The sequence below is a fragment of the Gadus morhua genome, chromosome 15, assembly GCF_902167405.1.
Source record: "Gadus morhua chromosome 15, gadMor3.0, whole genome shotgun sequence".
Taxonomy (NCBI): Eukaryota; Metazoa; Chordata; class Actinopteri; order Gadiformes; family Gadidae; genus Gadus; species Gadus morhua.
In genome coordinates this window covers 7,248,642-7,275,616 of record NC_044062.1, presented here as the reverse complement: position 1 = coordinate 7,275,616, position 26,975 = coordinate 7,248,642, and the positions used below count along the sequence as shown (strand labels likewise).

The following is a 26,975-nucleotide window of genomic DNA, read 5'->3' as shown; positions in this document are numbered from 1 at the left end:
CCGAAATAAGGCATTCCTGCTTTTTTTTCACTCTTTGATAGGTGGAAATTGTTTCCTGCTGCTGGAACGCATTTACCACGTGAAGTGGTGATGTCACATGACGGAGTGACCTCATCCACGCATAGGGCCTGATTGCCACCTGAGGCTGACTTTTGATTGCTCTCGCCGCGGCCCTCGTCGTACACAGAGGGCCTTTATAGTACAGTACGGTGACGATGGGACTTTTCCTGGGTTGAGGTCAAAGCGGTTTCAAAGCAGAGGAAATGGTGGTGAATTAACTCAATGCGGTACAATTTTGGCTTTAATACTCTCGAGTTAATCTGTGCATTGTTACGTTTGTTCAACTTCAGAGCGTTTAGGTACAGAGTTAATTGATACCGTTTGGATAAAAGGTTTTTAGAAAAAAAAATTGTGAGAACACTGTACTGATTATATTTAAAACAACTGCATTTTAGGCACAATCCATGCCCTTTTGGGTTAATCATCACAGCAGTGCATCATTTGCCTCTTTGTCTTATGACTAACTTTGTCAATTGTTGCTGCTTGCCTCATCTTGTCCTGTTTCTCTTTTGTCTTTGCATCTCGCAAATTGACGGTCTGACACATTTTTTTTATAGTCGATGAAGTCATCTGAAAATTGTCTGGGGATCTTTGTGGGTTAGGCGATAAGACACTGGATCTGTGAACGCGCAGGACTCCGACTATGCCACCATGTGAGTGTGCAAACACGTCAGCGGAGAAGCATGCACTTTTATTAGCTCTATTAACCAGAGATGGGCCTCACCTCAGGGCTCCAGTGTTCACTCAATACCAAGTCATTGATAAAAGTGTTTGATAAGACAAGGTGACGAGATGCCAAGGAGTGTTGGATAATACACGAACACCGTTAAGAAGCGTGATGAATACTCCGTTAGCACCAACGAATTTCAAATGCATCCTGTGGCTGAATCTACAAACATCATGGATGGTTAATGTATATATATATATATATATTATTTTGGCCACAAATCATGTACTTGGTTATGTATCATTTTAGTGAGAGCATCACAGCTCACTTATTAAGTTAATTTTGGAGTTCTGAATCATTGTTGTAAATTACATGGAGTCTGATGTCAGACAAATGTCAGACATTTCCCTTTTTACTAGTGTTATTGATGTTTCAGTGATTCTTAGAGCATAACGAAACACTCCTCTCCATACCACTTAAGCTATGTGGTCATGTTTTCTGTTTACAGGTTTGACAAAAAAATAACATTTTAAGATGCCTGTATCTGTTTCATCTTCACCAGACCAGATACACCGCCACCAGACCACCTAACCCTAAAATGATGCATTTAACAGTAAAAAGGTAACCTAATACAAAACCAAACATTCTTTCAGTATGACATCCCTCGCATCTGTCATCTTACAGAGCTCTAAATGTTTTCTTATCTGTCGAAACCTGCGGTGAAACTTGACCACCGAGACATTTCCGTGACAGGTACAAGGCGAAGTGTACATATACACAAACCCCTCGACCACTCTACCCCACTCACCCCCTCTCCGCTATCACTTTCTTTTCACACGGCAGTATGACTTCATACCCCCCTCAAACACACACACTCACACACGCAGGCACACACACACGCACACACACACACACACACAAAAACACACACACACACACACAGACACATGCACACACACATTACCTCTCACACACACTCACACGGGCACGCGTACACACGCACGCACACACGCATGCACACACACACGCGCGTGCGTGCGCGCACACACACACACACACACACACACACTCACAAAAGACTATCTGCACCGTACTAACTGCCGTGACGATAAACCCAACACCCCTGCCACGGCCATCCAGCAAGGCAGCGAGCAGCAGACAGTCCTTGTTCTCAAAGAAAGCACCCGGTTTCAGTTATCATGTTGGGAGGCGGTGATTTCATCATTCACCAGGCCAGAGCACCGGCTATCTGTGCCAGCCATCTTCAAAGATTCACAGAATAAAAGAAGGATGACATGCATACAGGTTTAGGGGTTGAGCTCAAGGTCGTAAATGACATCATCATTCTTAAGGGATGCGGGCAGCTGGGTGAAATGTGAGGGGATGATGCAGGCCCCCGGTGGAGAGTGGTACTGGCCCGCGCTCTCTCTCTCTCTCTCTCTCTCTCTCTCTCTCTCTCTCTCTCTCGCTCTCTTCCCCTCTCTCTCTCTTCCTCTCTCTCTCCCTCTCTTCCCCTCTCTCTAGCTCTCTCGGGGGTCAAACAACATCAGGAAGGTGTTACGGTAGCTTAATCCGCCTAGCATGGCAGCGGGGCAACACACCTGGTTCGAATCGGTTCGCACGGCAAACAAGCCGCTCTTTTCTAAATGTTTAAGTAGTGAGCGACAAAAAACAAAAAAAGCTCAAACACACAGGCTCTCGTGGCCCCCTGGGATTAAGCTCTGCTTTAGGGGCCGCGTCACAGCGTCTAACGTCTTACGACGTCACTCACCAGACTCAAGACTCAAAAGACTCACGACCCACTAGTTCAGAGATCACCTGGACTCTGCAAAGCCCCCCCACCCCTCTTACGCACTTATTGTATGTTGTACGTCCTGGCACTTAATGTACGCACTTATTGTATATTGTACATCCTTGCACTTAAAAATAGTACTTACCATTGTGTAGTGTTTTGTCCCAGCCTAGTAGTATACGGGGAATGGGTTAACCTAACAATTGGTAGTGCTTGGCACTTGTTTCTATGAACATCCTTACTGTACCGACAGCGATACATTATTGTTTCTCTTTCTTCTGACAAATGCACTTATTGTAAGTCGCTTTGGATAAAAGCGTCTGCTAAATGCCCTGAATGTAAATGTAAATGTATCTTACCTCAAGGAACTAAGTGTTATTCCAGTTTAAGTAAACTGTCACATAATAATTGCAATCGGTAAGGCTAAGAAATCGTGCCGAAAATGTCCAGTCACTGGAGAAATTGTGCTGAGATGATAAGAAAATTCTAAATAGTTGACTCATTACGAATAGTTCAGTGGCGTGTAAGTCGAAGCAGCTGCACACAGGGCGCTGGACTGGATGCTTTTGAATATAAATACTGCCTAACATTTCGGACAGGGTGTTATGCATTTCACAAACAGTAATTTTTACCTCATATGAGTGATGTGTGCGTTTTGCTTCGGATACGCAGGGCTAATACACAAAAATGCTAACTTTTGATTGTTTTGGCGTAACGAAATCGTAAAAGGACAAAATATTGTTACAAACGACGTCTGCACTGTCAGAAAAGCAGACATCCCGAAGACTTTACACTTGGAACTTTTTAAACTTGTCCAACAGAAAGGGAGATAGCGGAGATGGATGCCTGGCCAAATCCCTTTGAGCTTCAACTCTCCCCCCCCTTCCCCAAACCCCCTCCCCCCGCCCCTCTCCCCCACACAACGCGCCCCCCTCCGCCTCTAACACAAGCCATGCCTGAGTCAAACGTTTCCCTCATTTCCACCTGCAACGAATGAAAGGCCTGTCCTACATGACTTCATCGTCGGCCATGTTGGTGGAACGGCCAAGTGGATCAGCGCTGGGACGCGGCGTTCTGCCGCCACACTGTTGGTCGTCACTTCTACTTCAAACACTAAATTGACCATCAACCTCTGGCGCTGCGTGGACTTACAGTCGACGTAACTCTCAAATGTGTTTCATTGTTATTTTTCTGATGTTTAACGTGGCTTTTGTCATCGCAGGACAAACACCGTTATACGACATGTTTTTAATTAGAGAACTGATTCCGATAAACTCTATTGGGCTCGTCAGAGAGGTCCGTGTTAAGGGGATCTAGTTCAGAATGCATCATGGGATGCTTTGTAGGCGTTCCTCCGGCCTCATTGAGAGGACTCACGAGAGTTGAAGCACTGTAAAAATCCAAAATCATACTGTAACCCATGAAAACTAAAACTGCTTTTCAACAAAGAAAACTAAGTGGCAGTTTCAAACATTGTCTTCCCATAATGACAAATCATTTCCCGTTTCATTTCTAAACAACAACCAACACTTAACTTACCACCCACACAAAAACAACCATTCCAGCTCCTATACTTCCAAAGTGGAGTTATTGCAATGTCGTCAAGATCTCCAAGCCCTGCACGCGACTGCACCTGTGGGTGTGACAGCCACCCGTCGCGTTGGTCGTGCGGTGCAGATGGGTGAGGGTAAATGAGTCCAGGGAGCAGCTGACGAGAGCACCACCACGCAGCCGGCAGGGCAGGGGTGAGTCTCAGGCCGGCAGGGTAGGAACCGACTGCTCCTTTTTAGGAAAAAGGAAAACACCTCACTGCAGGGAGGCAGATTCTCTTGTCTCCTCAAAGCAAGATATCCTAATTGATGTCTATGGTCCCCCCCCCCCTCCCCCCCCTCCCCCTCCCCCCCCCTCCCTAAACACACACACACACACACACACACACACACACACACACACACACACACACACACACACACACACACACACACACACACACAGGCACAAGGACCCGCACACACACACTAATTCATTCACTCTTTCACACTCATACTGTCCGATATGTCTGCTGAACGTCTTGCTACTTCTTACAAGGCAAATATTTTCATTGTCGTCCATGATCCCCTTTACTACACACCTGCTTGCACACGCTCACATACCTGCTCTGTCATACACAAACATGCATGCATGCTTGCACACACTGAAAACTATGCACTCACACACACACACACACACACACACACACACACACACACACACACACACACACACACACACACACACACACACACACACACACACACACACACACACACACACTCACACACACACACACACATAGATCCAACACAGCACATACATATCTACAGAAATAAGTACTCAAATAAGGACTATTTCTATTTTGGTTTGAACCCTTGAAGATAGCATGTGTGTGTCTGTGTGTGTGTGTGTGTGTGTGTGTGTGTGTGTGTGTATGTGTGTGTGTGTGTGTGTGTGTGTGTGTGTGGTGTGTGTGTGTGTGTGTGTGTGTGTGCCTGTGTGTTTGTGTGTGTGTGTGTGTGTGTGTATGCGTATTTGTGTGTTTGGTTTGGTGTGTGTGTTTGTGGGAATGTGTGGGTGTGTATGTGTGTGTGTGTGTGGGAATGTGTGTGTGTGTGTGTGTGGGTGTGTGTTTGTGGGTATGTGTGTGTGTGTGTGTGTATGGGTTTGGGTGTGTTGGCGGTTGAGTGGAGGGTTTGGGTAGGTGGGGGTTGGTATTGCCACCATCAGTGTGTGTTATCTGCCTCCCTTGCATGTGTCGTCGCAGACTGTGTGTGTGTTTTTTTTTGGGGGGGGGGGGGAGTTAAAGAGCCTATATTCCAGTCAGCTGCATCCTGGGTGTGTGTTTGGGTGTGTGTCTGTTTGTGTGGGGGGGGGGGGTATTTTTTGTGTGTGTGTGCGTGTGTTTGGGGGGGGGGGGCGGGGGGGTTGAGGGGCCTGTGTTCCAGTCAGCTGCATCGTGGGTGTGTGTTTGGGTGTGTGTGTGTGTGTGGGGGGGGGTGTGTGTGTGTGTGTGTTTGTGTGTGTGTGTGTGTGTGTGTGTGGGGGGGTTTAGGGGCCTGTGTTCCAGTCAGCTGCATTGTGGGTGTGTGTGTGTGTGTGTGTGTGTGTGGGGGGGTGTGTGTGTGTGTGTGTGCTTGTGTTGTGTGTGTGTGTGGGGGGGGGTTTAGGGGCCTGTGTTCCAGTCAGCTGCATCGTGGGTGACAACTGTCCCATCGGTGGGGGGCCGGCTCTCCAGCCTGCCCCCAGAGCACGGACCTCAACGGGACTCACTCACAACCAACCGTAGCCCCGGGTCCACACTGCTGCTCCTAGCCCTGGAAGACCTGTTCCTCTCAAACGCCTGCTTCTAAAGTGGAACGTTTTGGCTGGGAGAGCGAGACACCTCAGTGCTTATCGACAATCTGTCCCCTGTTTCTGAACAAGAAGGTAAGGAAGAGGCTGTGTGTGTGTGTGTGTGTGTGTGTGTGTGTGTGTGTGTGTGTGTGTGTGTGTGTGTGTGTGTGTGTGTGTCTGCGTGCGTGTGTGTGTGCTTGTTCGCGTGTGTGTGTGTGTGTGTGTGTGTGTGTGTTGTGTGTGTGTGTGTGTTGTGTGTGTGTGTGCAATCCAAATGCACACGACTTATTGTGTGGGTGTGTGCGTGTTTGTGTGTGTGTGCGTTTGTTTGTGTGTGTGTGTGTCTGTGTGCAATCCAAATGCACACGACTTAGTGTGTGTGTGTGTGTGCGTGCGTGTGTGTGCGTTTGTGTGAGTGTGTGTGCGTGGTTGTGTGTGAAGGAGGGTGTTAGGTTGAGAATATGACCTCACAGCACCTCACCATTACCTCATGGTGTGACTGAGAGGGTCTGACAGGCTGCTCTCTCTGCCTCCATGACGGCCTTATTTTGGGCAGCTTTTCTGTTCAGGTTCAGAGAGGAAGCTTTGACAGCCAGACTTCCAGCCCCCCACCCTCCCTCTCTCACTCTCACTCTCACCTCTCTCTGTGTGCTGTCTGGAGAGGGAGAGAGAGAGAGAGAGAGAGAGAGGAGAGAGAGAGAGAGAGGAGAGAGAGAGAGAGAGAGAGTGAGAGATGAGAGAGAGAGAGAGAGAGAGAAAGAGGGAGAGAGATGAGAGAGAGTTGAATGAGAGAGAGAGAGAGAGAGAGAGAGATGAGAGAGAGGGGAGAGAGGAGAGGTGAGGCAGAGATAGAGAATAAAAGAGAAAGGAATAGTGTGTGAGGCGGTTGAGCGAGAAAAAAAAGAGTGAGAGAATGAGGGATCATCAGAGAATGAGAGAGAGGGAGGGGAGAAAGAGAGAGAGAGAACGAGCGAGAGAGCGGAGGTGGTGACTTCATTACCATTCTTGAACAAGACCTCCCCCTTTCCTCCCCTCCTTTCTGCTTATGTTTTTCCTTTTTTCCCCTCCCTCCCTCTCCCTCCCTTCCTCCCTCCCTCACCTCCCTCCCTCCCCTCTCCCAGGCAGCATGCCAGTGTTCATCCTGCCTCAGGTCTCTGGTCGTGCGGCTCCTCAGTAGCAAGCTCGCGGGCTCCCTGGTCCAGTTCCTCCGCCGGACCCTGGCCCACCGGCGCCTCCCACATCGCCGCGGCCCTGCGACACGTCTGGGACCGGCTTCGATCGCAGGAGTCCAAGGAGGCCATCCTCGGCTGCGTTGCTGTGCATTCTCAACATGCACAAGAAGGTGGAGACCTGAGCACACACTCCCTCCCACCAGCCCGCCGGTACCTCCTCTCTCCTCCTCCTCCTCCTCCTCCTCCTCCTCCTCCTCCTCCTCCTCCTCCTCCTCCAGCGACTCTGTTTTCCTCTCTCTCTCCTACATTGTCTGCTGGATAGTAAGAGAGAGAGAGAGAGAGATAGGAGGAGGAGAGAGCCGCGGAACAGATGTGACAGGACTTTTTTTCACACCTCTCGTTTTGGGGACTTTACAATCTACATTTTTTGCCGCACGTGTGTGTGTGAGTTTTTTCGTTTTTTTCTCTTTCTTTCCTGACGTTTTTCTTAAATTATTCTCACTCCGGCCGACGACAATGTCGGAGAGCATCGCGAGGAAGGTCCAGCCTTTCACCATCGGCACCAAGCTGTCCGCCCCGGCGGTGCCCAAGAGCCCCGACTTCACGCCACAGAGCTTCCACCTCCGTCCCCTACACCACCACCCTCAACACCGCCTCCGTCACCAACACCACCACAGCGTCAACAAGAGCCTGGACAACCGCACGCCGGCCTCCTGCAACCTCAACGACAACGCCTCTCTCTACCTCAGCCTCTCTCAGGGGTCCCAGGCGTCCCAGGCCGGCCACGGACCCCTCACTGTCTCAGTCCTGCCCCCCCACTGTGAGGCAGACCGGGACCCTGACACAAGCGGTGGTGCTGGCGGTGGCAGTCCAGCCGGCTGGGGACATGGCAGAGGAGGACCAGCTGAACCAGAATGTTCTGGCTGCTACTACTACTACTACTACTACTACTACTGCTACTGGGAGTGCTACGTCCACCACCACCACCACCACGGCCGTGTCGCGGTCCATCAAGAAGATCACCATCTCAGGCAGCAGAGAGAGCAGCCGGGAGACGCAGGCTGCCAGTAGGCTCCTCGCTCAGGGGTCGGGTAAATCCTCGCCCGGCCAGAACACCAACAACAACAACAATAACAACAAGATCACAGCCACGGCCAGAGCAGGGGCTCCACTGCCTGCTATTGTGGGGGTGAGCTTGTGAGAATAAGCCCGGTTCTCACTTTAAGGTAAACCTGGCATTATTTATCTATGTGTTTCTTTAAGCCTTTTAATTTTTAGAAGCCTTTGATTTTTACATTAAACGTGGTTCTTAGAGGTTGAATGAAAAAATCGATTTGGCAAATATTCACAACAAAGCTTTATGTCACATAATATGTAAAATTGTGATGTTATGAAAAGTGAGGTATAGGCTTTGTTGTCATGGATATGGGCGCTGTTTTCCATACTGAGTAGATTAGACATCTCTGTGTAGAATCCGTTACACGTGTGCTAAGTATTTACAGTTTGTATTAAAGTTTATTACAACATTCTTTCTCTTACTTTTACATATCCTTGCATATCTGGAAGAAGGCTGAAATATCCACTGGCATTGTGGTTAAATAGAGCATCACAGATCGAACTTCATTGTAGTATTACATTGTAAGGAGTTTTCCTTATCCGTTCAAATGAACCTGTTCAGTGATTCTCCAATGTTATCTCGCGAAAGTAATATTCCAGGCTTTTATCGAAGGCATTTATTGGGTGTTTCGCGTCGTTGTTGAACACGCGTTGAGAGCGACGCGTTACAGAAGCACGGTGGACAGAAGCGCTCCTCGAATACATCAGGTAAGAGCTCATTCTGGCTGCTGGGACATAAGGTAATAACAGGCGTTAAGGAACGAAAAGCAGGGAGGATAGCTATTCCGTGACCGTGCACTTTGTCTGCCGTTTTAAACAATCGATTTCATACAATCGATTCCATAAGCAAAACAGCTGATTGTATTTGTTCACATTCGGTAGAATCAACGGAACGCAGCACGGGTCCATTCTTATTTTTATCTATACATCGCAAATTCTTGGTCAATCATTTCTAAGTCTTGTGTTGTTGCAGGTCTTACTTAGAAAGGACCGAGTCGCTGAAGCCCAGACCGTTAAAGAACAGACCACATTACAAGTGAAGAGTGAGAGTGCTGCTCTGCAGGTAGGCCTGACTCTATCTTCCATAGGGGGCTTGTATATTATATAGATTATATTAAGGGTTCTGTGATGTTGTAGCCTGTTTTCATGAGACCCATTAGGCTAATAAATTATCATCGTGAATAGAATGCTCTTAATTATTTTATTGCTTAATTTTTTTTGGCAGAAATGTCTATGTAAAAACAGACATTTCAAATTAAGACCAAAACTGTTTTTCATTCTTTTAAAGGCTATTACTCAAGACTGTGAGTAGACTTTACTCTGACTCGAGTGAACAGGATTGTGTTTTCTGTCTCCTCGATATTATAAAACAAGACTCTGGGCTGAGACAGGGTTCACTCCAGTTCACTGGAAAACATGAGGTCAGGGGAACACGTTAACAATAGAAAGGCTTGATGAGATTACGCTTCTTAGAAAGGACAGGCCATAAAACCACCAATTCCCTTCTTAAAGAAGTACAAGACACACGGTGAAGCTCTATATTAATATCTCCAAATAATCCCTTAAAAGTGAGTGTAGTTTCTGTCAACGTTTCAAAGACCACACAAACAGCAACGTTTTGACTGTAGCCGAGCATTTCCCAGAAGACACCGTGTTTACCAATACGTTTTAGCCAATAAACACATCACTTAGGGTCCGTCCGGTACAGTTTCCTGTCATTTGCCCAGATGTTTCCTGACTGCAAGGGCACCTCAACAGTTTCCAGTCCCGTGACAGATGTGTCCCTACTCACTACGGTTTTGTTTAGAACAGCCCGGGGGCACATGTGACGTATGTTTATAATGTCTCTTTGATGACATAGAGGGTGCATTTAATGTTTTCAACGGATGATTTACTATAACCTGCCCTGTAAGCTGATTACTGTACGGCTATGCCCCATATTGCCTCATGAACTGTGTGTTGAATTACCGGTTAATTAGGGAGCTATTGAAAGAGAATCCTTTGGTACACTGCTGCCTTTTCTTCTCTTGACTGAGTGCATTCGATTTAATTACCCAGATCAAACTCTCAGTAGCCTTTACCTTTTGTGCTGCCACAGGTGACCTCAGTTCCCGGCCCGGTCGCCCAGGAGCGAGTCAAGAGGAGAGGAGAGCCAGCAGCAGCAGCACCCAGGCCTACACAACAACGGGTCATTGCCCGTCGTATCCCACAGTGACTGCTTTACCCAGCGGAACGCCCTCTTCAACCAGGAGATCCTCCAGGTTAAACCCCAGTCAACTGCACCTGAGCTAGCGCGGGGAGCTAGGAGTTTAGCGTCAGTTGGTCAGCAAGCGAGAGCTAACGCTTGGTTTTTCTACAGGTTTGTGGTCGAATTTCTTCGGCTGAGCTCATCCACACATATGTGCATATCGTTACGCAGTCTAACGGACTCGTCGGAATCACTTCCCTTTCTTATCAGATAGGGAGTTTTTGCACAAAAGCAAGTTTGAATTGAAACCATCAACAGTGTCCAGTGATCGCTCCCATCCTGCTTTGCTTTAGCCAAGAGGGGGGAGAACGCTAACAAACATGTTGAGTTGCTAGTATGTAATCAGAATGGATACAGCCTGTCCAGGACCCCTGGAGGGGCAGCAGCGCTGGGGAGGGGAGAAGAAAATATGTACTGCTTCTTATTTTGTGTCCCAGCGGGAACTGTAAGAGCCCCTGTTAGGTCAGAGGGGAAGGGAGAGAGGGAGGGACCCGAGCGAGAGAGAGAGAGAGGGGAAAGTAGAGAGAGAAGAAGAGAGGGGGAGAGTGAGAGGGACAGGGGGAGGAAGAGAGAGAAGGAGGGAGGGCTGGGAGAGGAGAGAAAGAGAAAGGAGGGGAGGGAAGGCAGTGAGGGGGAGGAGGGGAGGGAAGGAGGGATGAGAGGAAGCGAGAGAGAGGCGGGGGAAGGGAGAGAGAGAAGGAGGGAGGGACTGGGAGACAGAGAAAGAGGGAGGAGGGGGAGGGAGGGAGAAAGGGGAAGGGAGGGATGGGGTGAAAGCGAGAGAGAGAGGGAGGGAGGAAGCGAGGAGAGTTAGGGAGAGAGGGAGGGAGGGAGAGAGGGAGAAAAAAAACTGCCACAAGTGAAGCAATTATTTGGAGATTGAAGATCATGGTTTGGCTCCATCTCTTCACGCCTATGGCCCGGAGAGACCAACCCAAGCAGCACAACTGGCTGTGTTATCTCATTGCGGGTCCACCCCAGCCAGCGAGGACATATTTCAGTGAAGCTCGGCGGTGGGACAACGGGGTTCGTCCGGTGATCGTCTTTTCACATTGTGACTAGACCAGTCTCTCTCTCTCTCTCTCTCTCTTCTCTCTCTCTCTCTCTCTCTCTCTCTCTCAGACTCTCTCTCTCTCTCTGTCTCTGTCTCTGCTGTTTGGTGCAGTTGAACCAAACATGAGAGGCAAAGCGTTTGATGTGAAAGACAACACATGTGAACAGTGCCGACAAGCCAAGAAGCCTCCATTCACCACATGTGCTTCAGTGTGAGTTCTGAGGAGGATTGGGGCCCTGATAACATGGTGTGTGTCCTAATGTACTCCCAATGAACAGAGTCTCGGGCCCCCGAGGGCCAATTGGTTTTATCGTGATGTAGTCGGCTGTAAGTGCTGACGATGAGATGCTTTTCCTAGGGCCTGGTTCCTTACTGCTGTACAAGTGAGTGTGTTCGAAAACAAGACTTGTTTTGAAACCTATCCAACGGACGAGAACAAAAGGAGGTCAACCCATAGAGGAACTCGATCCGTCTGTCTGTATGTCTGTCTGGGTCGCGTTGTGCTGTACGTCTGGTCTGCATAAATCACGGAGTTGACTGCTTCAATGATAAGTAGAAACTGGAGACGATCTCAGAGCCATGTCACCGCTATGGAATATTGTTTCATGATTCTTTGATAAACCCTTTAAGACCTTTAAGATGGAAATTGCTGGTCTTTCGGCTCTTAAAAACCAACGAGTTTTCATTAGAGTTGATTTGATTACTGGTGAGGTTCGGACGAGATTTAAAAAATATGATTTATATCTTTTGAAAGAGGGTCGTCGATTATCCACCCGAAACGTGGAAACAATAACAAACAACACCATGAGTATGCGGCGACTTCCTATTCTTTATTGCTGCGCCCGGACATCTATCATAAACGTGCTATTGTTGCCGGGCGAACAGGAAGAAACAAAATCATCATCGACTTCCTGTATGAGGTCATGTATGCCCTGGGAGCTGATGTGTGGAGTTAGAGGCAGGCCTGTTTAGTCAAGCCCTGGTTGCCTCCTTCTATACAGAAATACCTCCACAGTGCAGCACCCCAGGCCCTCCACCAACCTCTATTGACTCGCCGACTCTTAGGAAAATAAATGACATCACATTTCATTTATCTCTTTTTTTTTTTCTCACAAAGTGCGTGGCCACAAAGTGATGAGCGGTTGGCATGATTACAGCGAGGAGCCCGAATCAAAGTGTCTCTCTCAAACTGAATCATGTGTTGTGCAGGAGGGGGGGGGGGAGAGAGAGAGAGACGCGGTTTTAAAGTGGCTTTAACGTCAGTTACTGTTCGACAAGAAAATGCCCGAATAATGACGTTTTGCGTTATAGTTTTCCTAGAATTATATCGGAAATGCTGTCACGATTGTCACATTTAAATTATTTATTAATCCACTTGGTGATTTCAACTCGGACGGGTTCGCCTCGTACCCGAGGCTGGTAGGAAGAAACTTCCTGTCTTTTTCCTGTCGTTTTCTGAGCCTTGCCACCTGGCTGGGAGTTCAACTTTCTCTGTACTAATGCTGCCAGAACAGGCAGCTCAAAATGACAAGGGCTTATGCAACGGACTGTGTGTGTACACGCCAAGCGAAACGCCTGCTCCTTCTCCTCCTGCAGAACATGGCGTGTGAGAACAAAGCGCGGTTCTTGATGAGGAACCAGGAGTTTCTGAAACGTGTGTAGTTTGGAGTAAGAGGGGAAAGTCTTGGCCATGTAATGATCGCTTGACGGCAGGTGTGATGTTGTGAGTTTACCTACTGTCACAGTGTTGGTAGTACTCGACAGAACACTAATATTTAGGTTTTCTTTATAATTTGCCTTTTAAAAGCGAGGCCAAAGTAACCCTACCGTCACGCAGACAGAATGTACTGGTGTTTCATTGCAGGTTGTTCTATAGACTTATATAAAATGTTTTTAAAATATGTACATTTAAAGTCCAATACTTCATCTTCAAACCTGGTGACTGTTAGCCACAACCTGGTCTCACAAATCAGATTTTGATTAATAATCGAATAATCATATTTTTGGACTAATACTCCAAAGACTGATGTCAGACAAGCTCTCATCTGTGTGACGTGGAGTTTCACTTTATTTTGCGTCACGTTTGTTTGGACCAATCTTGTGGCTTCAGGCGGTACTCTGTAAGCACGGAATTGGCAAACACAACGTTGGTCAGCATTAGTAAACTAAAAAGGTGTGTACCGGTAAAGGTTTCAAATCAACACCAGACTGCAGACTGGCCAACTGTAGATAAACTCTTTTTAAAATGCACTTCTGAAATCTCCATCAACTCATGCAGTTAAGTTTCTGTTCGGCAGAAATCTCCATAGCGAAACATGAAATGCAGCATAGCTCCGCCCCTTTCAGTTTTTGGTTTCCTGCCCAGGCTCTGTACCGTCTCCCACCAGAAGCCCTGCTGTAACGTAGTCGGATTGCTGGATACCAGATTCACCATTACCAAACTGTTACATTTGTAATTCTGCAGCTTCTTAGTTCTAAGCTATGTTTCTCTGCTATTCCAGCAATCTGTGATTATACTGGAATTGTTTTGGTCCAAAGTGCACAAACAACCAAGTTACATCACACTCGTTACAAAATGTCTCCTATGGTAATTCTGCCTTTAGTCAGTTGTTGATTGATGTTGTCTATGTCATTGTTGTAGTCGATGAGGATGATGTCGATGATGGTTGTAATGATGATGATGATGATGATGATGATGATGATGATGCTGATGATGATGCTGATGATGATGATGATGATGATGCTGATGATATGATGTTGATGTTGATGAGGTCGATGACGGACGATGTTGTTGTTTGTGTGCGACAGGCCGAGGCATGGATCAAGAGGAGGCTGCAGGAGCTACAGGGAGGCCCCGCTGGCCAGTGCTGCCCCCTGCAGGGCAGCGAGGAGGCCTCCACCACGCTGCACAGAGACCTCAAGGTCTTCGAGAACACGCCTGACTCAGCTCAACCAGGTAACCATGGAAGCAGCACAACAACAGACAACAGTATCCCTCAGCAGTCGTGGTCTGAGCTTCTAAAACAAAGCGCCTGGAACTATCCTTTGGATCACATCGCACACGACTGCACTCAATGGCTCAAGGCTGTTTTTCCACCCACACACCGGTCCAACACAAAGCCCGTCGCCCTCTCTCATCGTCTCCTACGTGGAACTGTCGGCTCTGTGTACATTAGAACATCTCGGATGATGAACCCTCTCTTGACATGCAGACTCCTTTTTGGAAAAACGCACAAAAACGCTCCTTCCACTCACACCCACTCATACGCGCCGCGTGTCAGTTGCTGTGAGTGGATGCAGCGTTTTTTGAAGTGGATGCATCTTTTCTGACCCTGACGATCCGATGAGTGGCGGTCCAACAGCTTCATTTTTCAGCCTCTTGACTTTGCTAAATAGGCAGCCTTAGATGATGATAATGATGATGATGCAATCCAGCCTAGTGTTGTCACCTTGTGACTGAAAGCAGCATCAACGACCTCTTACTAACGGCAGGGTTAAAGTTAGTACAACCAATTGCAATGCTAAACACTAGAGTCCTTAGTTTCAAGACTCACCTACAGCCAGATATGAGACAACCTTCTTAAAGACAAATATTGACCTCTACTTGCCTCCACCTGCCGCCGTAACCCTCCTCTGACGTTCTGGCATTGTGCAGACGGGCGAGCAGTTGATCTGCAAGCTGAACCCCTCGGCGGAGCTGGCGAGGAGACAGCTGAGCCAGCTCAGAGAGCACTGGCAGACGCTGAGACAGACGGCGGCCGATCAGGCGAGGGCGCCGGGTGGCGTTGGCGTGAGGAGCTTGCAGGAGTTTCAACAGGAAAGTCGAGCGACTCGAGGCCTGGATCAGAGACAAGGTGAATCACGGGATACGTGTCTCGCTCTTAATTTTTTTCATTTGCGCTTTATCGCTCTTACCTTCACCGTTGAACCTCAGTGCCGTTCCTCAGAAACTCTGGAAAATAACATATGCCTCAGCTTTAAAACACACACCCCATCATACGCTAGACGGGCTTGTGCTTATATCTCCACACCTGTCTGCCTATCTATATTATGTTGATGATAAGTGTGAGGGAGTTACACTGCCTCGTATGCCGCTGGCTCAGAGTGGCTGACAGTTAATCCCTGGGCGAGTAGAGAAGTAATGCAAGTTTGTGTAAGATCTTTCCACCAAGCTATTCAGTCAACCCCCCCCCCCCCCCCCCAAGCGATTAACCAACAACCCCTCGAGGAAAGCTCATATTCTCAATCAAGGTTCATAAAGGCTTTATTTATCACTGCAGCAGCATCGACTAAAAAGGGCAGGATAACTGCAAAAAAAGCTGGTTCTTTTTCTATAAAGTCCTTTCTCTCATCTCCCATTATTCTGCACGAATGTCGATGCGTTTGTGTGTGTGCTTGTGCGTCGTGCGTGTGGTGTGTGCATTTCTGTGTGGAAGCAGGAAGCAGAGCAGAGCCTGTCCAACATCCTGGCGGAAAACGTGGACAAAATGCAGCTCACGAGGAAGATCCTCGATCTGAAACAGGTGAGCCCGAGACAGATTGTCGTTGGAAATAATGAATTATCTTTGATTTGTTTGGATTTTCCAATCGTCCTCGGGTAAACACAGCACTCACCCTCCCCTCTCCTCCCAATTCCGCGGGCACTTCTTCTGTACTCTGGTGTCTTGCAGGCCCTGGTGTTCTCCTTTAGGGCTGAACCATTAATCAGATTCAAACCGACATCGCAGTGTTATAGAACGCGTTTTGTTAATCACAAAGGCTGCGTTAAAAAAACTAAAAACTTTTTTTTATTTTTTGGAGGGAGGATTTGTTACTGTTCATGGAGATTCGTATACATTTTTCTTATACAATTCGATAGTTAAATAAAGATGTCATAATATCAATTCCTGCATCAATTATGCAGGAATTGCATCGTTTATGATAGCAGTTTATATGTTGACTGCTTCCAATGTTGTGTCGGTCATACTATAGAATGATTTATTGCTTGTTTGGTGAATAATACAGAACATAAGGAACTTTAAAAAGAAAAATCGCATTCTATATCGCAATCGCAATATTGGCCGAAATAATCGCAATTTAGATTCCCCAAATCGTTCAGCCCTATCCTCCTCCCAGAATGCAGCGTTCCTTCATGTGACCGAAGTCATGGTGTGATGCTCCCGGTGTTCCCCCTGTGTTGTCTGACAGGAGGAGCTGCTCCAGAGAACCCTCCACGAGGAGATCAACCAGCTGGCCTCCAGGCTGGAGAAGCAGGGGAAGACGGACGGCCGACATGTCTCCAGCACCAGGAAGAACGTCAACAAAATGTACGCTCGGAGTAGTGGTTAGCAGTGGTATCGGGTAGTAGTGGTAGTGTTAGTAGTAGTAGTTTTGCAAAGACGCCGCGAGAATCATTCTCTACCCTCTACCTATCTAACAGCTCCCTACATCTATTCTGCTCGCGTCAGGTTGTCTTTTGAAATACAATCAGCTCACGTTTTCTTTCATTTCATTTACCCCACCTTCTTCGTAATTTACATCAATGGAAGTGTCACCTTGTTGTCACGGTAACATGTGGGCAGGTGGCTGAAGGTGCAGGCCCATCTGAAGACCTACCACGAGGACCTGCAGCTCGCTCTGGAGGCGTCCTCGCTCTACCACCAGGCAGACAGCATCCTGTCGGCCATCCACAACGTGGTGAGGTCACCCTCCGCCGTCAAACCCAGTGGAGTAATCGTCATGGAGGTGGTTGCGGCATGTGGCTCACGAGGTAGAGCGGGTTGGCTGGTTTAACCCGAAAGTTGCTAGTTCGATCCCTGGAGTGTCGAGGTGTCCCTGAGCAAGACGCCTCACCCTGACTGCTCCCGATGAGCGGGCTGTTTGCCTTGCGTGGTTTGACACAACGCCGTTGGTGTGTGAATTTATGTCTGAACGGGTGAATGTGAGGCAACATTGTGAAGCACTTTGAGTGGCCGCCACTGGTTTGACGAAGCGCTGCTATAAATGCAGTCTGGCGTTTACCATCTATGAACCTCTGGGAGGAGAATGTTGACTCTTTCATTGCTTTGGTCTTCAGAGGAGAAGTCCACGTGAGCGCGGGGACACCGAGTCGCACGGCGACAGGGAGATCCGGGACATCGCCAGTCAGATCATGGTGGGTCACGACCTCATCCGCACTGCAGAGTTCACCTAGACTCTATCGCCTCCCCACTTAACCCCACCCCTCAACACCCTCCTTAGGCACTTATTGTATGTTGCACGTCCTGGGACTCAATGTCACGCACTTGTTGTATGTTGTACGTCCTGGGACTCAATGTATGCACTTGTTGTATGTTGTACGTCCTGGGACTCAATGTATGCACTTGTTGTCTGTTGTACATCCTGGCACTTAAAAGTAGTACTTACCATTGTGTAGCGTCTTATCCTAGATATCTTTGTTGAATACAGGTAATGGGTTTACCTAACGGTTGTTAGTGCTGGGCCACTTGGTTTTAGGAACATCCTTACTCTACCGACAGCGAATATATTGTTGTTATATCGACAATTTTTATTTTTTCTACTTTCTTCTGACAAATGTACTTATTGTAAGACGCTTTGGATGAAAGGTCTGCTAAATGAGCTCCGGCTCTGTGTTTTACGTAACACGGTGTCCCCTGGTGGTGCTGCAGGTGCTCCGCCTCTGACCCACATGTGTATCCCTGGTTAGATGCTGAACGTGAACGTCTCCCAGCTGTCCAACCTCCACCCCGCCCTGGCGCCCGGGCTCTCCCAGAAGCAGAGTGAGGTGAAGGACTCCTGGGCAGCCCTTCAGAGGGCCCTGAGGTAAGGCCCATGGAAAACCCTATAGTGTTACGTCTAGAGTGGGGTTTCTGGGCGTTTTTCCATTGACGTTTTTTTCTTTGAAGAGTTTGAAGTTTATTTATTTCACAAAGGGACATACTGATGAAACAATCGATATGTTGTTGATGTTCATCAATATATTACAATATTGTTGATTTTTTCTTTACAAATAAAATGTAGATAAAAAAGTAATAATGATAAATAAAAGATTAAAGCCAAAGGCTTTAATCCATCATTAGTCACTGGGAGTTATTATTGATATAGTATTGTTTATTCTTTTACATAAAAGGTAGAATCACACATTGAGATTAGATCTTCATTGTGTTATAAGGCACTGATAGCTCATTTCAGGGGGTGTTTGGGAGAGTGAGGTGAATGACTCCTGGGCCAACCTGTAGGGGACCCTGAGGTAAGGCTGTGGGCCGCCCAGGGGGAAAGGCATGGTTGTTCTTCTAGACTCACCCCACACCACCCATTGCAATAGACCCATGGGAAACCCTGTAGTTTCCCTTCATGTAGAGAGGTTCTGTTTCGGACACTTTATTATGCTGTTACTGCCCCATTACCTCTGCGTGCGTTGGCAGCATCGAGTTCGGACCGTTCCCAAATCCCAATTAGCCTTGTTTAGAATCTGTTGTTCCTCTCTGTGCGTGGTGTTTAGTTTGGGTATGAATCAGTGGAGTGGCGGAGCACTGGGCCGGGCCTGACTCCCAAGGCCAACCATCGCCCTGGAGGTCTCATGAAGGCCTCCAGATCTCTGTGTGCGTGTTTTGTGTACGTTAGCTGCATCCGTGACAGCTAGCGCTACACTTAGCCGTGTTCACAAAGTGTGACTCACAAACAGACGCGCTTCTTAGCTGAACTCTTACCGGGACCTCAAATAAGAAGATGTCAAAACAATTAACCCTTAGAGATTAATTCATGGCAATCGTCGGGATAAAACAATATACAGTGAGCTTGTATGTTTACTTTTAAACTGGCAATTTACAGAGCTGAGGTCCACAGAATGAGGTTATACACATTTTCACGTTGTGTTGTGTGTGTGTGTGTGTGTATTGTGTGTGTGTGTGTGTGTGTGGTGTGTGTGTGTTGTGTGTGTGTGTGTGTGTGTGTGTGTGTGTGTGTGTGTGTGTGTGTGTGTGTGTGTGTGTTTCTGTGTGCATGTGTGCGTATGTTTGTTTGTGTTCGAATGTGTTGCCTTTCGTGGTTAGTTATTTGTCATAATATTGTTTAATGTAGAATCACACGTTCACATTCGATCTTCATCATCTATGTAAGGTACTGATAGCTCTGCTCAGGGAGTGTTTAGGAGTGTTTACATAATAGTCCTTGTTTAAATTTACTCGCTGATTAATGGTGAAATGTTTACACTCAACGGTGTAGTATATCTTTCAGAGACTGTTAACATTGTGTTTCATTATTCAGAGCAAAAATATCAATCTTTCCGTTGCTCTAATAATAAATAGAGCCGGTCAAAACTCGAGTGCCCGGTGCCGACATCCATCTCCTGCATCTCTCCAAACATTTCTGCTCGTTCACGAGAACCTCTCACGGTGGGCTATCTTTAGATCCAAATGTTGCGTCATGGTCTCTCTTCTTCTTTTTCTCTCTCTTTCTGACACTCTCTCTAACCCCCTCTCTTACTCTCTCTCTCTCCATCTCTCTCTTTCTGACTCTCTCTCTCTCTCTAGCCCCTTCTCTTCCTCTTCACTTTTTCTCTCTCTCTCTAACCTCCTCTCTTTATCCATCCCTCTCTTTCTGACTCTCTCCCTTTCTGACTCACTCGCTTTAACTCCCTCTCTTCCTATTCTTCTCTCTCTCGCTGACTCTGTCTCTCTCTCTCTAACCCCCTCTCTTCTTCTCTATGGCTCTTTCTGACTCTCTCTTTAACCCCATCTCACTCTTACTCCATCTCTCTCTCTCTCTCTCTCTCTCTCTCTCTCTCTCTCTCTAAACCCCTCTCAATCTTTCACCATCTCTCTCTCTCTCTCTCTCTTTCTCTCTCTCTTTCTGACTCTCTCTCTCTCTCTCTCTCTTCTCTCTCTCTCTAAACCCCTCTCAATCTTTCTCCATCGCTCTCTTTCTCTCCCTCTCTTATCTAGAATACCTCATGGCTATTTAAACTTCTCGTACACAAACGCTGTCACAGTTCATCGTTTAAATCCATCATGGAGATTTCAAGGTTGCGGTTGTGATGGTGGGCACAGTGGGCTGTTGGAGTCAAAGCCCTGGTGATATTGCTCAAGTCATGCTCCCTCTTTGGCTCTGTCTCCCTCTCTCCCACTCTCCCTCTGTCTCCCTCTCTCCATCTCTTACTCTCTCTCCCTCTTCCCTTTCTTCCTTTTTTACTCCTCTCTCCCTCTGTTCCTCTCTCTCCCTCCATATCTCCCTCTCTCCTCTCTCTCTCCCGCTCTTTCCCTCTCTCCCTCTCTCTCTCTTTCTCTCCCCCCTTTCTCCCTCTATCTCTCTCTCCCTCTTCCTCCCTCTCTCCCTCTCTCTCTCGTGATGCAGGAGTGACAGGTCGGACCCGCCCCCATCTGCTTCTACTTTCACCAGGGAAGATGATGACCCCGTGACACCGGGACGAGAACCGCATCGCGTAATGGGAACCGAGCCCAAAAGGATCATGGGAAAGGAGGGGAGGGAGGAGCGGATCCGTCTCAAAAGCTGCGCGGGTAAGAGCACTTTGCAAGCAGCTCTAAAATAAGATGACTTCAGTGGCTCACAGCTTGCAGCTTTTCTCCTGTCAAATGGTGCGTTTTATCCTCTGGGTTATTAGTTGTTACGAACACACGTAGTATAAATAGTGTTGTTGTTTCAGACCGCTGAGAGCAGTAAATAACACGCAGTGCTTTCTTACATTGTTAGCCTTGGCACAGTGTTACTGCTTCTCTCTATCTATTGAATAGAATTTCCTTCAGCACTTGATACGTTAATTATAACGTGATCCATAACAGAGGAAGACTTTCCAGAGGTGTAGTTTACCTTGGCGTCGGGGTATTACATACGTTTCCATGACAAATGTTATGCTATGATTGTCGAACCATGGATGAATTGCGAGCCAGTGCAAACAGGCCCTAAAACCAGGCCTAGTGTCTTAATTGTTTTCATATCCTCTGGATTTATGGCAGGAATAACATCTTGGCTCTTAACCACTACACCCTACATGTGAGCCTGACCCCCTCACAGTTCGCCTGTTCCTCAGCGCCGAGCCCTGCTCCTCAGAGAAGGGTTTAACCAGGATTTATCCTCCGCATGGTTAACCATAAACATATAAGGAAACACTGTTTGCCCCGGCTTCGGTACTTATTCAGTAAATCATTCTTGTGGCTCATTTAAAACCAGACATTAGGTTTATATTTAGGCTTTTATGTTTGCAGTTTGCCCTCTTTACAATCCTGAGGTAGATGTACGGTGGTTGTGTTCAGCCCAGTGGAATCCCATAATGCACCACTCCTCTACTCTCTCCATGACCCCCCCCCCCCTCTTGTAAAGTCCCTGCTGCTTAGTCTGGTCTCTGCGAGAGAGAGAGAGAGAGAGCGAGAGCATGAGCGAGAGAGAGAGAGAGAGATGAGAGAGGAGAGAGAGATGAGAGAGAGAGAGAGAGAGAGAGAAGAGAGAGAGAGAGATGAGAGAGAGGAGGAGCGAGGAGAGAGAGAGAGAGAAGAGAGAGAGAGAGAGAGAGAGAGAGAGTGAGGCCAATCATTCTTTCCATCGTCTTCTTGCTTTCCTAGGCTTGCACTTCATGCCCACCTCAATGTTTTACGAGTCCTGCCGTATTTCCCGCTCTGTGACAGAAGCCACATCAGATCCTGCCTGGGATCTGTCCTGATATGACCCAAGGTGTTTCTCCTCACCTTGTTGTAGCCTGTTGGCATGACAACCCCCCCCCTCCCGAGTCCTCAACACTACAACATTACCATGCAAGAGCGTCCCTCCCAAAACCCCCCCTTCCACCATACCTCCACTCATTATTGTTTTATGGAGGATTTAGAAAGACACAACAGTGGATACCAAAGGCAACCCTACGGTGCCAAAGACAGCCTCTCGACGGAGCAGTAAAAGTAATCTGGCTCACCATCCAGCAACACTTTCTCCCTAGCCCGCGGGCTAGCGGTCTGGAGCAGCATGGAGCAGCCTGGGCCAGCTGTACTGCAGGTCTGTAAGCTCTTATAGCGAACATCAATGGCCTTGGACTTAAGGTGGCCACATTTGCATATGGATTGCATCCATTTTTAGGGAGAGTGTATGCATGGACACGTGTGCGCACCCACACACACACACACCACACACACACAATTACTCATACAGTATGCACTTACAGTAAACGCTGCCAGTCCTCGATTGTGTAGTTGTGTAGTGTCCAGTCTATTTGTGCAGCCCTTTACAGTCAAGAGTATGTGTGTGCGTGGGTTAGTGTGTGCGTATGTGTGTGTGTATGTGCGTGTGTTTGTCTGCTTGCATGCGTTTGTGTGTGTGCGTGCGTGTGTGTGCGTGCGTGTTTGCGTGTGTGTGCATGTGCATGTGCGTGTTTGCGTGTGTGTGTGTGTGTGAGACGAACACGTCCACATGACTGCATCAGTCCATTGTTTTGTCGTTAGGTTACTGTTTCTTCAGCCTGTGCGCATTCTTCTGCGTTCGAGACAAACATGCTGTCTGCTCTTGCGAGCCGTTGCGTCGCGGTTTAGCCGGTGTCAGCAGACGACGGCCCCGTCCTCGTGCTGCCGGGGGTTAACGCGTCGCGCGTCTCTTGCTGTGGCTAATTGCGTGCAGATGCAGCGACTGCGCACCAGATGGGCACGGACGGGCTTCGTGATAGTTGACGGCTGACATCACCGCATAGCGCGGTACGGAGAGACACGGCGAGGCGGAGAGAGAGAGGAGAGAATGCTGTGGAGAACACTAGAAAGGGATGAGGAATGGAAAGAAACAGAGCACATCTAAATAAACACGATGTGAGTCAGGAGGGAAGAGTTGAGGAAACAGTATACGTTTGTCTGAGACAGAGAAAAATACGTTTTCGGGTGTTGTGAGGCCCGGTTTGGTTTCCCTAGTCGTGTTTTTCTAAGGTAGAATGATAAATGACAAATGTACTTATTCTAAGTCACTTTGGAGAAAAGCGTCTGCCAAATGTCCTAAATGTAAATGTAAGCCGGCTTCTGATGGGAATCGGGGAGATCTAGTCAAGCAGATCTCCAGAAGACGTCAGTGATGGTTATCAGCGCTGTCAGATAAACGACAGACGGTTTGAACCCCTGCTATCTTAATACAGAAATACACTCTTAATGTGTCTCCGTGTTATTAAGACGGCTCTGTAAAGTGTCAGCAATGTTCATAAAGATTACTGAACCCCTCTATTTTATTGCATCTCTCCAGCACCCTGGCCTCAACTCTTCTGCCTGGCGTAGAAATGCAGAGTATGTGTGTTCAGTATTAGGATTGTTTTATTATCCGTTATTTCAAAGGAAAATCAAGGTTTATTTTTTAATGAAATCCCAAAATGCATTGCTTGCGTGGTAATAAACAAAGAAAGGATTCATAAATGAGCGTAAACAAAATGCAGATAAAAACTGCTGATCAAAAACAGGCACAGTAAAAGTAATATTTACTGAAGATGTTTCTTAGAAAGTATTACAATTCACTCATTATAGTCTACAACAGTGGAGAAACATCTCAAGTTTGTTTTGAAGCATAATGGAAGTCTGAGCGTCCTCATATTGGAGCAGGAATGCATGAGGTGAGGTTTTACAAGGGTTTTAACTCGGCTCTGGGCAGCTGTTAATGTCCAGTCACCGGCCGCCCAGAACAGCTCATGTCAGAACACTGCTAGGCTAGCCACGCTAACTCTTCTCATTTTGATGGTCGTCCTGCATAATGTGACGCGTTCATTTGTCCAGTCAAGGAGTACTTGGTTAATTGTAAATTATCAAATTATAAAACAATCAAAAAAAAATATATATATTATGTCGCTTTGTGTTGACTGAAGAATCTGGTTAAAATAACCAGATACTTCAAACAAAGGGTTTTGTTGTTTTAATTTAATTGTTATGTTGCTGCATTATAATTTTTGTCCAAGTTCCTTTTCCTTATAAATTATACTATGTTCCCTATCCATTAAAATAGGCAATAGGGGGTAAAAGACTATTAAAACGTTATCCTATTCCTCATCAGACCACCAGCGACAGCCAAAGCAGCAAGAGAACTCCCAGCAGCCCCGGCGGCGAGCCACGGCCCACAAGCCACGCCCCTTTTGCCCCGGGAGACGCCCCCGCCTGGCAGGATGATGTCATGCTCAGACGTCGCTCCGCAGGCGAAAGGTGACATGTCTCTCCGGCCCCCCCCCCCCCGCCCTTCCCCCCTCTCTCGCCCTCCCAGACCCTCTCATTACGCAACACATAATTGGAGTCACATGTGTTGAGAGGTTTTTTTGTGCTTTCCTCACCGCAGGAAACCGCGAGTGGTGGAGCAGGAGGCCCCGCCCCCCCTCCGGGCCCACCCGCAGCTTCAGGCCCAGCTCCAGAAGTTCACCGTGTCTGCCGACAAGGTGACTGCTCTACGGGGGGCCGGCACACACCTGCCTGCGCTCCCTCTAGTGTCCCTAAAAGCAACCATAAAAAAATACATTAAAAATAACATTAGCGGGTGATATTGCAGCTGGTCGAAACATTGAAATCTAAAATTGGAAGCTCCCCATCTCTTTCTCTCTCTCTCTTTCTCTCTCTCTGTTTAAATAGTCTTGTGGCCCCTCCTAAATGCGATAATTTGGACTGGGCTACTGCTAATACCCAATGCTGTGTGACAGATCTGCATGCAATCATGGTAGCATGCACCATAATTATGCCCCCGACCACAGACCCTACGCAACAATTTTCAATAACCGTTGCCGCAGATTCAGAAATAGCCTTGGAAGTGCAATTATTCATTATACATGTGTCTGGTCTTTATAAGAGTGTCTCTCACTCAAGCGCTCTGAAAGCGAGTGTATGACTGAGTGTGTGTGTGTGTGTGTGTGTGTGTGTGTGTGTGTGTGTGTGTGTGTGTGTGTGTGTGTGTGTGTGTGTGTGTGTGTGTGTGTGTGTGTGTGTGCAGGTCCATTAGTGAGGTGACTGGAAGACTGCAGTCTTTTTACTGTCTAATTTCCAGGGATTTGTCCCAGAATCTGCCAGAGCACTAACTACAGGGTGGGGGAAGATAGGGTCTGCTTCTTGTTCACTGACAAACTGTTTCCTGCAGGGTTCAGTAGCTAAATGGCCCCTTCTCCCTCTTTTACTCTCTCTCTCTCTCTCTCTCTCTCTCCTCTCTCTCTCTCTCTCTGTCTCTCTCTCTCTCTCTCTCTCTCTCTCTCTCTCTCTCTCTCACACACACTTTCTCTCGTTCTCTCATTCCCTCTCTTGTTCTTTCTCTCTCTCTCTCTCTCTCTCTCTCTCTCTCCTCTCTCTCTCTCTCTCTCTCTCTCTCTCTCTCTATCTCTATCTCTGTCTCTCTCTCTATGCTCCTGTCATTTGTCATCTGTCACCTCCTCTAATCCTATTCCTCTTATGTCATCTCCTACTCCCTCCTACTCCCTCCTCCTCCCTCCTCCCCCACAGACCCTGTCGTGGCTGAAGGAGAATGTGGGCCTGGCCACACAGGTGTGCTCTGTGGTCGGTCAGGACGGGCTGGAGGCGGCCAGGCGCTGTCAGGAAGCTCTGGAAAAAGAGATCCTGTCCAATGGAACCAGGATAGAGGTGGTCAAGAGGGTAAGCACTGAGCCTCACACTTTCACCATCAGGTTTTCTTTGAAGACCAAGTGTTTTATTGAGTTTTTTAGGAATGACAGTTTTTGGACGTGTACAACACATATTACACTCATCAGGATTTCTAACTTAATTAAATTTAGTTAAAAAAATTAATACATTCTAATAAAATTAAATTAAATTTTGTTCGATTTTAATTTTGTTTCATTTCATTGGATTTCATCTGATGTCACCTCATTTCATTGACAGATGCAACACATTATTGTTATTATTTTTAATTTAATTTAATTTAATTTATTGAATTTGAATTTAGTTTAATTTCATTGAATTTCATCTGATGTCATCTCATCTCATCATCCCAGGAGGGGCGGGGCTTGATCCGGGCCCAGCACCCCGGGAGCGAGAAGATTGAGACCTTCCTCGGCCAATTGGAGTTCCTGTGGGAGGAGCTGAGGAGGAGGCACCAGAGGAACGCCGGCTTCCTGCAGGCCTCGGAGGAGCTGGGGTTCCGGGTGAGCGTCGGGTCCGGAGTGAGAGTCTGAGTTCACCATGATGATGTAATGCGGTGGACTTTAATGTAGCTACGGTAACGGGCAAGAGAGGCTGGGCAGAAGGGCTGAGTGTGGCCCAAGCCAACACCACAGAGGCGGACAGATGCGTCATATTAACGAGTCATAAAACAGCAAATACAAACAAATCATAAAAAAGAGCCGTTTGACTCGCATGCTCCAAATGTAATTTGTTTTTCTGGCGGCCATTTTAGTGTTTTTTATCACAACAACAACACAAATGTTTGAGCCAAAATGAAGCAAACATTTTCAGCGTCTGGGTTTATTGTCCTGAATGCCCTTGAGCAAACAGTCGTTAAGTACCCGCACTTTATCGTGATCCTCGTAAAAAATTCAAACATCACAATAAGATTTAATAGTTCCCACTTCTCAC

The 26,975-nt window shown here is 47.4% G+C and overlaps 1 protein-coding gene across 3 annotated transcripts in view; it reads left to right on the top strand.

Moving 5' to 3' along the window:
* The first annotated feature begins 7,330 nt into the window (after nt 1–7,330).
* mymx (myomixer) overlaps nt 7,331–26,975 on the top strand; it is a 39,102-nt gene continuing 19,457 nt past the window's right edge. The window contains exons 1-15 of one of the 3 annotated variants that reach the window (XM_030379302.1): nt 7,331–8,286; nt 9,150–9,239; nt 10,275–10,437; nt 14,287–14,434; nt 15,134–15,332; nt 15,918–16,001; nt 16,666–16,784; nt 17,040–17,154; nt 17,534–17,611; nt 18,164–18,279; nt 20,809–20,971; nt 24,469–24,614; nt 24,745–24,841; nt 25,887–26,036; nt 26,396–26,545. In XM_030379302.1, the coding sequence (XP_030235162.1) occupies nt 15,966–16,001; nt 16,666–16,784; nt 17,040–17,154; nt 17,534–17,611; nt 18,164–18,279; nt 20,809–20,971; nt 24,469–24,614; nt 24,745–24,841; nt 25,887–26,036; nt 26,396–26,545 (1,170 nt within the window). In that variant the 5' untranslated portion in view covers nt 7,331–8,286; nt 9,150–9,239; nt 10,275–10,437; ... (1 more) ...; nt 15,134–15,332; nt 15,918–15,965. The remainder of the gene's footprint in view (nt 8,287–9,149; nt 9,240–10,274; nt 10,438–14,286; nt 14,435–15,133; nt 15,333–15,917; nt 16,002–16,665; nt 16,785–17,039; nt 17,155–17,533; nt 17,612–18,163; nt 18,280–20,808; nt 20,972–24,468; nt 24,615–24,744; nt 24,842–25,886; nt 26,037–26,395; nt 26,546–26,975) is intronic. The other 2 variants (XM_030379301.1, XM_030379300.1) reach the window with 2 other exon arrangements.